Source organism: Rutilus rutilus, assembly GCF_951802725.1.
Source record: "Rutilus rutilus genome assembly, chromosome: 19".
In the NCBI taxonomy this organism is placed as follows: domain Eukaryota; kingdom Metazoa; phylum Chordata; class Actinopteri; order Cypriniformes; family Leuciscidae; genus Rutilus; species Rutilus rutilus.
The window spans coordinates 25,937,700-25,953,524 of record NC_140232.1 but is presented as its reverse complement, the minus strand read 5'-3'; the positions used below and the strand labels follow the sequence as shown (position 1 = coordinate 25,953,524).

General features: G+C 37.1%; 1 protein-coding gene across 2 annotated transcripts in view; it reads left to right on the top strand.

The window, feature by feature from the left end:
* The first annotated feature begins 3,660 nt into the window (after positions 1–3,660).
* The window catches only part of slc44a5b (solute carrier family 44 member 5b), a 39,011-nt gene continuing 26,846 nt past the window's right edge, over positions 3,661–15,825 (top strand). The window contains exon 1 of one of the 2 annotated variants that reach the window (XM_084388944.1): positions 3,661–3,870. In XM_084388944.1, the coding sequence (XP_084245070.1) occupies positions 3,834–3,870 (37 nt within the window). In that variant the 5' untranslated portion in view covers positions 3,661–3,833. The remainder of the gene's footprint in view (positions 3,871–15,825) is intronic. The other variant, XM_084388941.1, reaches the window with a different exon arrangement.

Here is a 15,825-nt window from a genome sequence, read left to right as displayed (position 1 = left end):
GCTAAGCAACAAACTAAGAATATACACCAACCATTGAATGCTCTTGGGTTAGAATAAATGGATGGAAGGCACCTGTGATATCATTGGCAATGCAGGCACAGCTTGTTCAGATAAGACCCAAAGCCAAAACAAGATACAGTACAGTATCTAACAGTAGAGCAGCTCTTGGGAGTAACTGACAAAAGAACACAATGGGCAAAAACATAGATCAGCAACATACATTATGCCTCTTAACTAGTTATGTAATGTTTAAAATTGACAATTTTAGTTTTTTTTATGGAATATTGCATTACTTATTAGAAATAATTTATATGTGCACATCATTATTTTTTTGTTAAATTCATGTACCCGCATAATATTTAAAAGGGTGGTATAATACGCTTTTCACAAGATGTAAAATAAGTCTCTGATGTCCCCAGAGTGTGTATGTGAAGTTTTAGCACAAAATACCCCACAGATATTTTTATATAGCATGTTAAAGTTGTCACTTTTTGAGGGTGAGCAAAAACACACCGTTTTTGTGTCTGTCCCTTTAAATGCAAATGAGCTGCTGCTGCTGGCACGGAGGGCGGAGCTTCAAGAGCTAGTGTCCTTTTACCTCACACACACATGCACTTAAAATTTCAAAAACTTTTAGCCTTTTATGTTCAAACCGGAGTCAGACAATGATGGAGAGACTCGAGAAGAAGTGACAACATGTAGACAACATTTCTGAATGGTTAGTTGATGAATTTATGTAGCTTATGTGTAGTTATCTTCTAGTCATTGATTAGCATATTCTGTCTTGATAATCTATAAATCACGTTCCCGGGGGCGGGGTTTATGTACATTTTAGGGTTAGTGATGTCACTAACCCGGGAGGAAGCTTGTGTAGTCCCTACCAGCCGTTTGTTGTAGTCCTTAAAAAATGATTTCTTTAAAAGAAAATAAGATCACAGTGTACACATCTTCTGAGGCTACTTCTAGCAGGATAACACACCATGTCACCAAGGTCAAATCATGTTTTCTTGGACATGACGATGTGGAGAGATGAGGAACCACAACCAGAGGATGTGGTTGGACGGGAGATTTGCATCATGGATGTGCAGCCGACAAATCTGCAACAACTGAGTGATGCTATCATGTCAGTATGGACCAGTACCTGTACATGTTTCCAGCACATTGTAAGGCAAGTCTGAAGGCAAAAGGGGGTCCAACCCGGTACTAGCAATGTGTAAGTGTACCAAATAAAGTGGCAGGAGAGTGTACACCACAAGTCATTTAATACCAAAACAGTGCAATACCTACGCAGCAGCATCAGTTTGTTGTTCTTCACACATTTTAGTGCAGCTCATGTAAGCATCTTTACAAGTTAGCCTACAATACATGAGATGCAAAGCCATCATTATTCAAATACAAATTCACTCAGCAATTCATAAAATAATTCAGGCGGTACCTTCGTCATCCTAATCATTTTGTGTAAAACTGACCATTTGAAATAAGGAAACTCAGTAAATAAAACCATTGTGCAATTAATTTAATTAATAATATGGTTTATTTGCATGTACCCTTGACCCTGATGACAGGTATATAGATCTACCCGTCAGACCCATTAGACACACACACAAAAAAGAAGAAAAAAAAAAAAAAGATTTCAATTAAATTAAAACCAATATACTTTATAGTTCCTTTGTTCCTATTGGTCCTTATAGTACCTTAATCATTTTGTCCTGGAGTCTTTCAGGATCAATTAGTTGCTGCTGCTCCCATTTGCAAGAAAATAAAAGATCATTATTGCTTATTAGACCAGTTACTGGAGTCTTAATTGATTTTTGATTGTCTAGTCAAAAGGTTTCTGAAAGAATGCATTGCATTTGCATAATGTATTTTTCTTTAGAACTCTGCATTACTAAGAATTGAGATTTTCACAGTAAGAGACAAAAAAGAAAAAGTTAAAGAACTGGATTTTACCACACCTTTAATCATTAAGTAATTTCACTGCATTACTGTATATGCAACACATTTTTTTTTTAACTTTCAGGTTGCCTAAACCCGGGGGTTTCTATCCTGAGGGCTGCACTGCATATTTTATATGTTTTCCTTATTTAACCTCCTGAGTCCCTGCGTCCTCATATGAGGACATTACATTTTTGCCTCTTGACACAATGATAGTCAAATTTGTAAATCTTAGACATGTTGGCCACATTTAGGGACACTGCCCACACCATCTTGTGGTGATATAACAACATTACACCAATGTCAGTGAGAAGAAAATGGCTGGAAAATCAGCAAAATATCAGCAAAACACTTCCCGAAAGAAAAATGACCCAGGTAAAAAATCTATTCAAATTATATGAATGAAACAAATGTATTTATGTACAATACTGTCTCCATCATCATATGGGGATTAAAATTTGACATATTTTAGTAATAGTAGCACTCCAGGACATCAGTAAATGTGAAGTACTCGTTTGAGGACATTGGGACTATATTACGTTATTTATTCTACCATGTGGTTAGCTAAACTTGGGAATTTTTAGACGGATCACAATAGCATTGAAAAAACAACATTTGTCTGTGTGTGTATGTGTGTATGTGTGTGTGTGTGTGTGTGTGTGTAAGCATGAATTATTGAGTTAACATGGAAAAACTGGTTTGCTGTAGTGCAGAAAACTGGTAAAAATCAAGAATTTCAAAATGAAAGTGAGCCAATAAGTGGCCTTCTACTGCTCCCTGCTGGCCATTACCAGTACTATTATAAAATTTTATAATAGTAAATAATAATATATAATAGTAAAGATTTTGTCAAGTGTTTATCACTTCATTTGTACTGACACTTCACATAATTGCTAGAAAAATGGTAAATTATAGACCCACTGTCCTTGCATGAGGACATCTTAATGGTAAAACATAGACCCACTGTCCTCGCATGAGGACATCATTTTCTGCAAAAACTACTTCCAGTACAAAAACAAATTTTAGTTATTATACTTATTAGGTCCAACTTATCCCAAATAGCAAGAACAATTATAAAATGCACACCAGGCAAGCTCTCGGGTCTCAGGAGGTTAATACTTGTTTCAGATCAGACATGTTCATCAATTTACATTGGCATCTATCACAACACATTACTGCCATCAGGTGGTGAAATGCAAACGTTGGCAGCCACAGTAATACAATGGCGTTGATTATTTTTTTCCGTTTTATTTTATTTTTGACAGATTTGATATGTTAAAATTATGTATATCTTAATATAATCAAACAGTTTGCCTACATATATTTTGGTTCTTAAATAAATGTTTTTTTTTTGTTGTTGTTTTTTAGGATGGAACAATGCAACCTTGACCTTTACATGATTTATATCTAATTACATGGTCACCTATAATTGTGGTTGCCACAAGGCCATAGTGTACATAAATACTCACAGAATACTTTGTCGAGCAGCACAGGGGAATTTCAAAACACTGGCACATTGTTTTCAGCTGATTTACTTTGTTCTCATGTAGTCGCTGAAGTGTTTTCCCGTGCCTGTCTGAGAAGTGAGAAATGTCTCTATTTTCCCACCAGTATTACGATATGTCCTGCCTCCTGAGTTTGGATTGGCTTTTGCGAGACGATGGCACTCAGCGATTGGACAATTGAGGCGTCACTCATCCAATAGACCGCCTCTGCGTGCGCATTGTCTCACTGCTGATGGCGCTGTAAACACAGTGACGCGGCGTTGCGTGGCCCAGCAGATCACAGATTAGCGTTATATATGTGGACGACTAGTGCTAGAGACGCTATTCACGTCCACAGCTTCATATGCAATCACATAAACAAAAGACACGCGAGGACTGCTCGTCGGAGGTGCAATGGCAAGGAAAAGTGCAATTCCTCCTTCATACTATGGTAAGAGAGCAGCAGTTTGTGAATCGCTTTAAATCAAGTTTTTGCTGTGAGACCAGTGACAAAGGGAACTGACTTAGCGATGCTGGTGTCAACTCGATTCTTTATTTTAAGTGTTCGGCTGTTTTCTCTCGCAGTAAATATTTTAAGAACCCACACAGCACAAAAGCTACACTGATTTGTTTTCATTCTGATCTGAGTTACTTTGTTTTTGCAAAACTGGATGACGCGCAGACAGAACGCTGATTCGGATTCTGAATTCGGAGAGGATTTAATTGTTACGCCATAGAAGTTAACTGGAAAGTAGCCTAACCAATGCAATAAGAGCAAGAACTGGAATAATAGAAAACATATGGTGTTAACTCCGCGGGTTTTGCCATATTGAGATTTTTTTGTTGTTGCTCATATTACGGTACTCGTATTGTACATAATGTGGACAGACCTTAAAATAACTGTTTGCTATTTACTGAAGTTGGATAGCACACGTACATGACGGAGAGACGTCTATTTGATGTGCTTGTTTACATCTGAAGACATATTTTTGATGTTTCCTGTCAGATGTCAAATAGACGTTTAGAAAATGTCTTTAAGATGTTTTTGATTTAGAATGTATGTAAAACTGACGTCTTAAAGACGTCTATCAGATGTTAGTAAACGGCAGATGCTTTCCAGATGAAGTGATCTTTAACAGACATCTTGCAGACGTACCTGTGCTATCTGTTTAAAGAGTTTTTAAAGATTCACTCAATATTGCAAATTATCGGATTTGAACACATCAACAAATTAATGGCACTTTTAAGAAATATGATAAAATTATCCTACACACATGAAATGAAGATGGTAACTATAACAGTAACTATTTTAGCATCCACACCAACATACGATAATGTCCTGTTTATTATAAGTGCACAATGTGTCATCTGTCGCTTTAAAGTCAGTTGGATTCTGATTATCTGTTTTGAAAGTGATTCCAAAGATATTGTGTATCTGTGTGGTTATCTTTAAAGCTGTGGGGTGGACTTCCCTATGATCTTAGAATTAAAATTAGAATGATTATTAAAACTTTTATAGTTACAGTTTCGTTCTTGGTGTGAACCGCCTTTATACTAGGCCTACATGTTTAAACTATATTTACATGTTGCCATCACATGACCAGTTACTTTGCTGCTTTAAAAGCTCCAGCTCTTTAAAGTTGGCTAGATTCTGATTACCTGTCATTTATTTTATCATTCTGAAAGTGATCCTAATTATATTGTTCCTCTCTGTCAATAACATTCAATGACAGTGATACAATTGCTGGAGTCACTGTTTGTAGTCGATACATCATGTTAATTTCGTTTTAGGCTGCCGCTGAATCCAAAAATGTGTGATACACAAATATGAATCTGTTTGTTATGAATGAGAAAAACAGATGAACAAAAAAACCAAAGTGACAGCAGTTAGTAAACAAATTTAATTCTCCACAAAGTGTCAAGTATGCAGTCCAAAACCACTGGTATACAGATCTTTAAAAGCCAGCAAAATGTAAACCAGAACTCTTTGAGAATAGTCGGTCTGGAGTCAGTCAGATTTACTTTACATTTCTCCATAGTCATCACAGACCTTTCACATTGTTCTGGAAACCAGTCATTCGCAATCCCCCATGAGCTTGAGCAGAGCACTTATAGGTCCCCCCTAGCCATTTAACACTACTGCGCTAAATATTTTTCAGAGGCAATCTATCTAATTATAACACTTAATCATTCCAAAAGGATGCATCTGGTACGCCTACACACCCACTCAGTATAACCATCCAAATAGAGTTGTAATTATTATCATGTGATGTACTGCATTTTAAACTCTATTTTTAAAGCCTAGATGCCTCACCATGGCAGTGCTGTTGAAGTGTCAAAGAACGAAGTTTTCTTTGTCACGTAAATTGTGCGGGGAGCAGCTGTTTCTTTGACTCGCTTGGGCAGGGTCAAGCTCTTTGGCCTTTGCCACATGTATTGTTAAGTTCCCACGAGCCACTAATCAATCACAACTATTGTCAGCTAGAATCGGAAAGTAGTCTGTGGAGAGATATCCAAATCAAAATAAATTGTTGTTCCAAACCCGTAAGACTTTCATTCATCTGCAGAACACAAATGAATATATTTTTAATGACATCTGAGTGATTTCTGTCCCTCCATTGACCGCTACGCAACTGACACTTTGATGCTTCAAAAAGTTAATTAAGAGCATAAGAGATCGTAAAACTAATCCATATGAATTGAGCAGTTTACCACTGAATTCACATGGATTAGTTTTACTATCTCTTTATGAACTTTTTGAAGCGTCAAAGTGGTAGTTGCATAACTGTCAATGGAGGGACAGAAATCGCTCATTTGATTTAAAATGTCTTCATTTGTGTTCTGAAGATGAACGAAAGTTGTACGGGTTTGGAACGACATGAGGGTGAGTAATTAATGACAGAATTTTCTTTTTTGAGTGAATTAACACTAAGTCATAATTACCATTTCAGATGCCCTGTTGCAATAAACCCGTTATACTTAAAGGAGAACTCGGCAACTCTAGCGAACTCTAGTCACTTCTGCGCTGATTTTCCCTTTTGTTGTCGCATGTTTTCCCCATGAGCTCCCCCTACAGCTGTGGGAGGGCGTATATTTCACAACACGGTCGTAAAAAACTCACTTGCGGCGGCCTCCTCCCCCTCTCTACCGCTGCTCCTGTGCGTTTGTTTTGATCGGAGCAAGCCAACTGTATCGTGTGGAGCTATGTCTACCGAGGTGGGTAACTATGGGTAATACATCATACATGCGTTTGTGTTTATGTCGAATTGCCGTAAAGCAATTCGTGTTTTGCGCTCGTTCTCGTTCTCGCTTCTCACGAGACTTCCAATTTCTATCTTGCCGGGACGGTAGTTCCCAAGTTGCAAGGTTGGTTTTCCGCCTGGGAACGCTGGGGGGAGCGGGGAAAGTCTCCAATATCACCAGATCAGGTTGTTTAACCATACAAATGATTTCTAGACAGTTTTATTAAGTTAAAAAAGTTACCAAGTTCTCCTTTAATATTTTGCTGTCGACAGACAATTCCGGTTAAATACGATTGAGCAAATGTATCGTTCAAGCTCCTAGTAAGAAGTAGAGAAAATGAATTGCATTGGGTTCCTGGCCCAATGCGGATGTAAATTTAAAAAAGCCTCCCTCTGGATGTGGATGGATCTTATTAACAGTTCCTCAACAGGACGATCTTCCCTTAAGGACCGAAAGCAAATTATATTCCTGCTTCAGAGGTTGCTACAAGAGGTACATTGAAGATGCCTGCAATTATGTAGCTAATAGAAATGACAGTCAGTGCATTTATGAGGGACCAGATAGTCTCCCGTTATCTCTTAAGAGTTTAACACAGAAGATTCTCTCTCATGTCCACTGTCGTTCAAAGCAGCTCTCAGTGACAGTCCACCATAGAGTTCAGAATGAGGTCTCTACTGTGCGCCCGGGACATTAACAATGACAAATTCTACTGAAGCTCCACGCTAAGGGATGAATGGCTCATAATGGGTGTCATCTCCCTTTCCAGTGCCTTTATAAATGACTAGGACGTTGTATAGGTTCTGCTAATGGAACCTAAATGAAAGTCTGGACCTCTATGAAAGACTACAAAATGCATCTTCTTTGGGTCTTGATCCAAGCTGATTTTGAATGCAACTTGCAAAAAAAAAAGAAAAGAATTGTGACTATGGCGGAAATCACTCATTCATGTCAGTCCAATCTTTTTCACTATAAGGCTTCAAAACACTTGAAATAAAGTGCACAAAGTATATAGACCACTTTTATGGTGATTTTGTGCCCTTTTTGAAGCTTAAAAGCCCCATTTATTGTAATTTCATGGAAAGAATGATCAGTCTTCAGAATAGTTTTTTTTAATATATATAATTTCTATCAGGTTTCAAAGTCTCCTAAAAGTTCTAAAGGTCTTTTGCATTTGTTTTTCTCAGGAACAAATTGTGGCTGGACTGCAATTGGTTGCACTGCAAAAAAAGAAGTTGCTGGAAAATAAGCATATTGATTAACCACTTGTCTGTCTGTTCTGGATTTCTGTTTTACATTTGCACTCGTTACTGTGAACTTGTTTCGTAATTGATTAACTTTGCAACATTGACATTGTTACTGAACGGAATTGAAACAACATTGAGCCAAATTGAGCTGAATTAAATTACACTGTTGTCTTCTGTAGGGCTGCTATAAAGCTGAAATGAAAGTCGTTTCATAATTGACGAATTATACAGTATTACAGCAGGCAATATTTTTGCCTCCTAATTGGGCTTGAACAGTCAAATGCACACACTTATGTGTCAATTCCTGTCTTTGCGAGTAACGTCGTAAACACAGTCATTTATGTTTTAAATGAATGTAAACAGTTGAGAAAGAAAACGTGCGTGTAGCAGTATATTGGATCTGTGCATTCGTTAAAGGTGGGGTATGTGATTTGCAAAACGGCCGGCAGATTTTGAAAATACACAACTCAAATGGTCCTAGCTTCTTTCCTTTGACTCCACCCATTCGAAGAACATGGACATGGATGGGGGGAGGGGGGTATGGTACGACCGTTTGATTGACGCACTTACTGTCCAATGATTCTAGGTGGTCTTGGAAATGATTGGCTTGAGTTTTTCGAGTCCTGCCCGTTCCACAGATGATTAAATTGTTTAATTTTCATTTCAGTGCTTCTAACTCAGTGGCTGTAAGTGGGTTAGGAATAGGATTTCAAGTGATTTTGAAAAAATGGCCAAAAAAGAGAATCGCATACCCCACCTTTAAAGTGACAGTAGCCTAATAAACCTGCTGCTATCTATCATTAATGTTAATCAAACAACAAAAGACAAAGAAAATCTCTCACTGCTCTTGACTGAATCACTTTTGTAAGAATTAATTTATATTTAATGTGCACAGTGAAGATTATGCAGTGTTTTTGTACATTTAAGTAATTTTAATTTATGTGTTTTCTTATGTGCTTGAAGTTTTTCAGGTAGGTTTATTTCAGTTGTGTCTTTGTTTTATTCTGGATTTGTCCTATTGCTTAATTAGTTTCTCTGTTCTTATTTGATCACTGACTGTTTTCTTATTTTCAATAAGCTTAAGGCTATAGGGTTTTTGTGATATTGAAATTATTGATGAGAATTATGAAATTTCAGTTTTTTATATCATAACCTTATATATATATACCTTATAAAAATATATATATAAGCATAAAAAAAAAAAATCTGTTTAACTGTCAGAGTTTCTCATTAAAAAAATACATTTTCCCCATACCTCGTCAAAAGCCACCGAGTTCTTCTTCAAATTGTACATTATTCTTTCCGGTGGAATATAGGACAAGATTTCATTCAACCACATATTAAAGCATGGGGGTGTGTAACACTTTTCCATTTCAATGCGATACACTTGTTGGCAGCCATCAAAGCCATTTTAACAAATCTGGAGTCAGAACCAATAACTTTTTCAATAGTATCTTTAACAGTTTTCCAAAGGTCATCCAAATGGGAGCATGACCAAAACATATGGATAAGATGTGGATAATAACCTTTTTTAAGCATAAATAACTATATAGTGATATTGATATCGTGAAAACAAAATGACTCATATTGTGATATAAGACTTTGGTCGTATCGCCCACCCCTATGCCTCTGGTTGTAAAGGCGTGAATCACATTTCAGACAGTATCCAGGAGTCATATTCACACTCACACTGTCAGTGTCTATGCTGTCCACCTGGTGCTCAAGGCTAAAGCCGGTGTCCTTGAGAGATCTGCAAGCAGTTTTACGCATTTGAACAGGCACTGGCAGGCCTTTATGCATTACATCTACTTTGTGATAAGGACTGAGCAACAGAACAACGTCTGTGTGACAAATTTGAATGCACTTTTGAGGCATTTTGCCTAATAAACAAACAGCCATGTGACTTTCAACTTTAGTACTTGTCGTTTTACATAAAGGTGGCAGAATTACCTCCAATTACATTGAAATGTAAGCATATCAAGTGTTGGGATTATCATCACACGATAAATTATCAGAATAGAAACAGCTGTCTCTGTTGTCATTAAGTAACAGCTCTCATTTGAAAAAAACAATTTGCTGATAAATTAAGAACAGCTCTTTGATTAGACGTAGTAATGAAGCAGCCACATGAAAAGTAAAACGTTTAAAGTTCAATCCTCTTATTTGAGTATAGGCCAGTGATAACCGGCATGTATCAGCAAAACACAAGTCCAAAGGGAGGGGAGTCTCACGTCAGCATCTGCTCTGTCTTTCACTCTCGTCACTTTGCCTGTCCATCTGTCCCTGAAGGGTTGTGTGTCTGTCACTCGGTTTCTGTGATGACATCCAAGTTAAGCTTGAGTCAGAGAAAATATTTTATATGTATTTTGTATACCCACAGATGAGAGATAACAATGAGTGTTGTATTAAAGAGTGTGACTATTAAATAATATTAATATGACACTTATTCAGTATTTTTACAGATTTAATGACAGCAAACACAGCACACAAAAATGCTGAAATTATATAATTTTACAGATTTAATGACATTTGCATTATTGATCAACCACTCATCTGTTTAACCTAAATGATTTTTTATGTAGTTAATTATGTATTTATTTGTGCATTTAATTTATAGCAGTTTAATTATTTTAAACTGGCCATTTTCAGCCAATTTTTATTCATTTTAAGGTTGTGATTGAGATGCAGCATATGCAGAGGCGGACAGAGTACACAGCTTCATTACTTGAGTAAAAGTACAGATACCCCTTGCTAAATTTTACTCAAGTACAAGTAAAAGTACTACATTCAGATGTCTACTTAAGTAAAAGTACTAAAGTACTTGTTTTTAAAAGTACTTGAGTATCAAGAGTACAAGAGTACATTTTCAAAATATTGCATTACTACTGCCACAGTGCTTACATTGGTAAACACAGCAAACACTTGAAGTGAAAACTATCATTAACTTGTTCAGAAAATTGAAATAGTCTGGCGAGGTGGGGCCACGGGGAAGACTCATGAATATTCATTAGGGAAGTCATCCCTGATTGGTGTCAGCACAATCCAATCACATTTGAGAGGGAAACAACAAATTGAGGGTTTCCGAGATGTTTATTTTTTCCTTTTTTTTTTTTTAGAAGAAGTACCGGGTACTCACAGTTATGGATAGAAATGTAGTGGAGTAAAGAGTACAATATTTGCCTCTCAAATGTACTTGAGTAAAGTCATGAGTACTCCCCAAAAATGATACTCGAGTAAAGTACAGATCCCTCAAAATTGTACTTAAGTACTGTACTCAAGTAAATGTACTCCGTTACTGTCCGGCTCTGAGCATATGTAAGGGGCTTGTTTGTGACTTAATGCCATGGGGTGGGAACTCCACGTTCTGGTAGGAAGAGGAAAACGTAACCACACAGTTTCCATTCGACCAAACTCCCAATGTCTGCACCTGCACGCCTTCCCAGGCTGTTCCTTATGGAGAAACACTGAAAGAGGCTTGTGTTATGCAGCAAGGCACGCAAAACACTGCTCTCTGTGTGTGAACTCATGTGTGTGCATAAAAAAAAAAAAAAAAGATCTTAGTGGAAGTAGAGGATGAGAGGAAGAGGTATAGAAAGAGAGATGATACTTCCAGAGACTTCACTGAGCAGATCAAGGAAGGAATTACTGTACCCCGCTATATCTGAAGCCAGAAACTATTTGGATTGTGCTTTCTAAAGAGTAACAGTTGCTTTCTGTGCCAGTGAATTCTCATCTTAGCTATAAACAAGTGGAAGAGAGGGTAAAACAAGACAAATCTCTGACAAGAGTGAATGTTTTGGGAAATGTGATTCCAAGAAGAGGATCTCGCTGTACAGGCTTTTAACTGGAACAAGGAAATGTATAATTTATGAATGTTTGTGTATATTCAATTCTATTCAATTCACATTCATTTGTATGGCGCTTTTCACAATACATATCGTTTCAAAACAGAAAATGCATGTTTCTACATTACAATTTAGAGTAATTTGTTATGCATGCATGCATGCATGCATACATACATATATATATATATATATATATATATATATATATATACACATACACACACACACACACACATATACACACGCACACAAGATATATATTCATACTCCAACCCGTAACAAGAGTTCATATGGCACGCAAGAGCTTGCTAGTAGCCTATATGCTGAGTTTCGATTCATTTTTGTGACGTGCTCTACCAGCTTCACAGAAAGGAAACCAGGACAGCAGAAAGTGGCATCCAGTTTGTTTTCTTTATTTTACAGAAGCACAATGTTTGGTTTTTATTGTGAGTGTACACAAATAAAAATAGACCCTTTACAGTTGCGAATGATGTCATACTCTTATCTGTATGACCACCAATGAGTTGTTTCCGCTGTTAAATTCCGCTGTCAATTTGTGATTTCTTGAATAAGCGTAATATTGAACATTGACTTCTGTGTATCGTTACACCCCGTAACCCCATATATATATATATATAATGTATGTATATATACAAGGAAATTGCACTGTTTAAACTGAAAGTTTAAATACGTCAATCTTAATTCCCAGGCTGGTAGGATGTTTGCGATTGAGGAGTCATTGTTGAAATTAGTGTCACTGTCTGTTCCTGTCTTGCTTGGTGGTAATTTAGTTTACCTGGGAAGGATTGACACCAGCTGTACCTTAGCCACAGTTCAGCTGATGCAATTATGCCATGCAAACTGACGAAACATTCAGTCTGTTAAATTTCGGGCCGATTATAAATGAGACGGAGAAGTGGGGATAAGCTGTTGATCTGCTGTCTGGCTGCTGTGATGTGAGATGTGTCTCAGGGGACGGCCTGTTAGCCGAGTCAAGTTTATTGCCATTCTTCTCGTTACAGTCAATTTGAGTCAATTGAACAACATTGTAACTGCTTGATGGATCTGGTGGTTGTTGTTGTTGTATTTTGTATTCAGCAGTTAGATAAGACCAATAAATCTGTCCTTCAGTTATTTGAGCTGACATTTTGTAGAAAGCTTTCATGTATTCTCTACTTATCCTAATGAAACACTTTCCCCCTAAATTCTGAGGATAATTAGAAGAGAGCTTTTTTCCAAAATATTTGAGACATTTAATTGTCTTGTATTTGAGGGGCATATATTGAGAGCGGGACACCCTATAAGCATGTGACAGGGCAAGCAATGCTGACATTGTTTTTTTTCCCATAATACCTCAGGGGCATTTTCCTGATGTCCTGGCCTGTTTGTCCACTGCTGCGTGACCAGACCACAGTGTCTTATCAATTTCTCATTCCTCTCAAGCCTGCCTGTAGTCTTTATACCTCTTTATCTTTCTCATTGTCTCTTTTGGTCTCTCTTTTGTCCATCACTCTCTTTATTCATATTATTATTTACAATACTGTAAATGTTCATTATCTGTAAATGTTTATTCTGACTAAACCTTTTGTCTTTATACTTTCTTAAGGGCTAATTGTTATTCTTAAATGTTATTATGCGTCTTGTTATTTTTATATGTGTGTATTGGAAGCTTCAATACCGAGGTAAATTTCTTGTCTGGTCAAGCACACTTGGCAATCAAGTTCTTTCGGAATCTGATTTTAAGCTTTGTCATTTTAAACATTCAAGTTATTTAAACAATTCAAGCGCAGTGAAACACGAAAGAGAACGGTAATCACACGCTTTTCTGACAGACTGTTTTCTGTGCACTCACACCCGAAGTGTGCACACAAAAACCATCTGTCAAACAGCGTGTAAATACTGAATTGAGTTCCTTTTCGCAGTTTGTTTAAACGGCCGAGTTAGTTAAAAAGCCCGTCTTGGCAGGTATTCATGTAAACACAGTCGGTCCTGTCTAAAGTAAAGGAAAAAAGTTCAGGTGATCAGGTGAAAAAATCAGGTGTGTGTCATTATCATTTTGAAGCCTTTTCATTTAAAACATTCCCAAGCACAGTAAACATGAGAGAACTTAATTTGGTACACACACAGTGTTCTGACAGATGGTTTTCTGTGCGCTCACAAAGGTGCTAAACACTTGTGGTTAATTGCTCTTAAAAGTTCAATTATACTGCACTGTCTTCACTGCATTAATTAACTTTGTGTTTTTATTTATTTATTTTTACTTCTCTTATTCCTAAACTGAAAAAGCACACTTTATTTATTTTTTCTATATTTATTTGTCCTATTGCTTGTAATTAGATTATTTGTTCTTATTTTATTATGGTCTGTTTACTTGACTTATCTAACTTTGTACTGTACATTGAGGTAAGCTAGTATTAGTTTTTATAACAAACTTAATTTCCAGCAAAAATGACTGGATAACAGATAACTGGATCTATCATGATGACGTTGTCATGAAATACAATGACTCCTATTCTGATGTTAGAGTTTAGTTATATCGCCCCAGCCCTAAGTTAGTAGTTTGGAAGGAGTGGACATTCCTTAAATTCACATTGTTAAAAGCTCAGGATGTAGTTCAGCCCTTGTGATAATAGGGACCGAAAAGTGGAGCTGAGTCAGCTGACTACTGCTTATTGGAGCTCATCCAAAATCCGGTGTGCGTTGTACTTTCTTCTCCTTTGTCAAGGTCAAGACAAGAGGTCCAGAATGTTTTTGCAAATGGTGGTTGTTGTGTGAATGTGAAAGATCTTCTGTGGTTTCTCTGAGATGTGTTAAAGGGGTGGTTGATTATGATTTCCCTTTTCTAACTTTAGTTAGTGTGTAATGTTGCTGTTTGAACAAACAACATCTGCTAAATTACGACGCTCAAAGTTCAAAGCAAATGGAAATATTTTCTTTTAAAGAAATTGCTTTTTAAGGACTACAGCAAACGGCTGGTATAGGGACTATGCGACATTCCTCCTGGGTTAGTGACATCATGAACCCTAAAATTTACATGAACCCTAAAATTTACATAAACCCTGCCCCCGGAACACAATTTATAGATTATCAAGACAGAATATGCTAATAAATTACTAGAAGATAGCTATACATAAGCTACATAAATTCATCAACTAACCATTCAGAAATGTCCTGTTGCATTCTACATGTTGTCACTTCTTCATGAGTCTCTCCATCTTTCTGACTCCGGTTTAAACATAAAAGGCTAAAAGTTTTTGAAAATTTCAGTGCTTGTCTGTGTGAGGTAAAAGGACAGGAGCTCTTGAAGCTCCGCCCTCTGTGTCGGAAGCAGCAGCTCTGTAGGAGCCATTATGTTTATTGTTGGCATAATCTTTTATTTTGTTTCGATATATTTATATTACAATTTTGGACACTGGGTGACAGTGATTAATGCACATGGCACAGAGCACAGATCACGGATTAGAGTCCATAGATCAGAATACACGCACACAACTGGAAACAAGATAAGAAATCAACCGGTATGTTCGTCTGTTTGTACTATTTACTGCAATAAACCACAAACCTCAACTGCAATAATCTCTGAAAAATCTTTGTGTGTCTGCATAAAAACTTCTCTCGAAAACCTTGCGTGATGGCAAAGATAAGTATAGGAAATAAAGCTAGAGGTACAGCAAGGCAAAGATTGCCAGTATAAGCTAATTTGCATTTAAAGGGACAGGCACAAAGTAGTGCGTTTTTGCTCACCCTCAAAAAGTGACAACTTTAACATGCTATATGAAAATAAAATATCTGTGGGGTATTTTGAGCTAAAACTTCACATACACACTCATTATACCACCCCTTTAAAACTTTTTTTTTACTTAATAAAACTGTCTAGAAATCATTTGGATGGTTAAACAACCTGTTCTGGTGATATTGGTGACTTTCCCCGCTCCCCCCAGCGTTCCCAGGCGGAAAACCAACCTTGCAACTTGGGGACTACCGTCCCGGCAAGATAGAAATTGGAAGTCTCGTGAGAAACGAGAACGAGCGCGAAGCACGAATTGCTTTACGGCAATTCGACATAAACACACA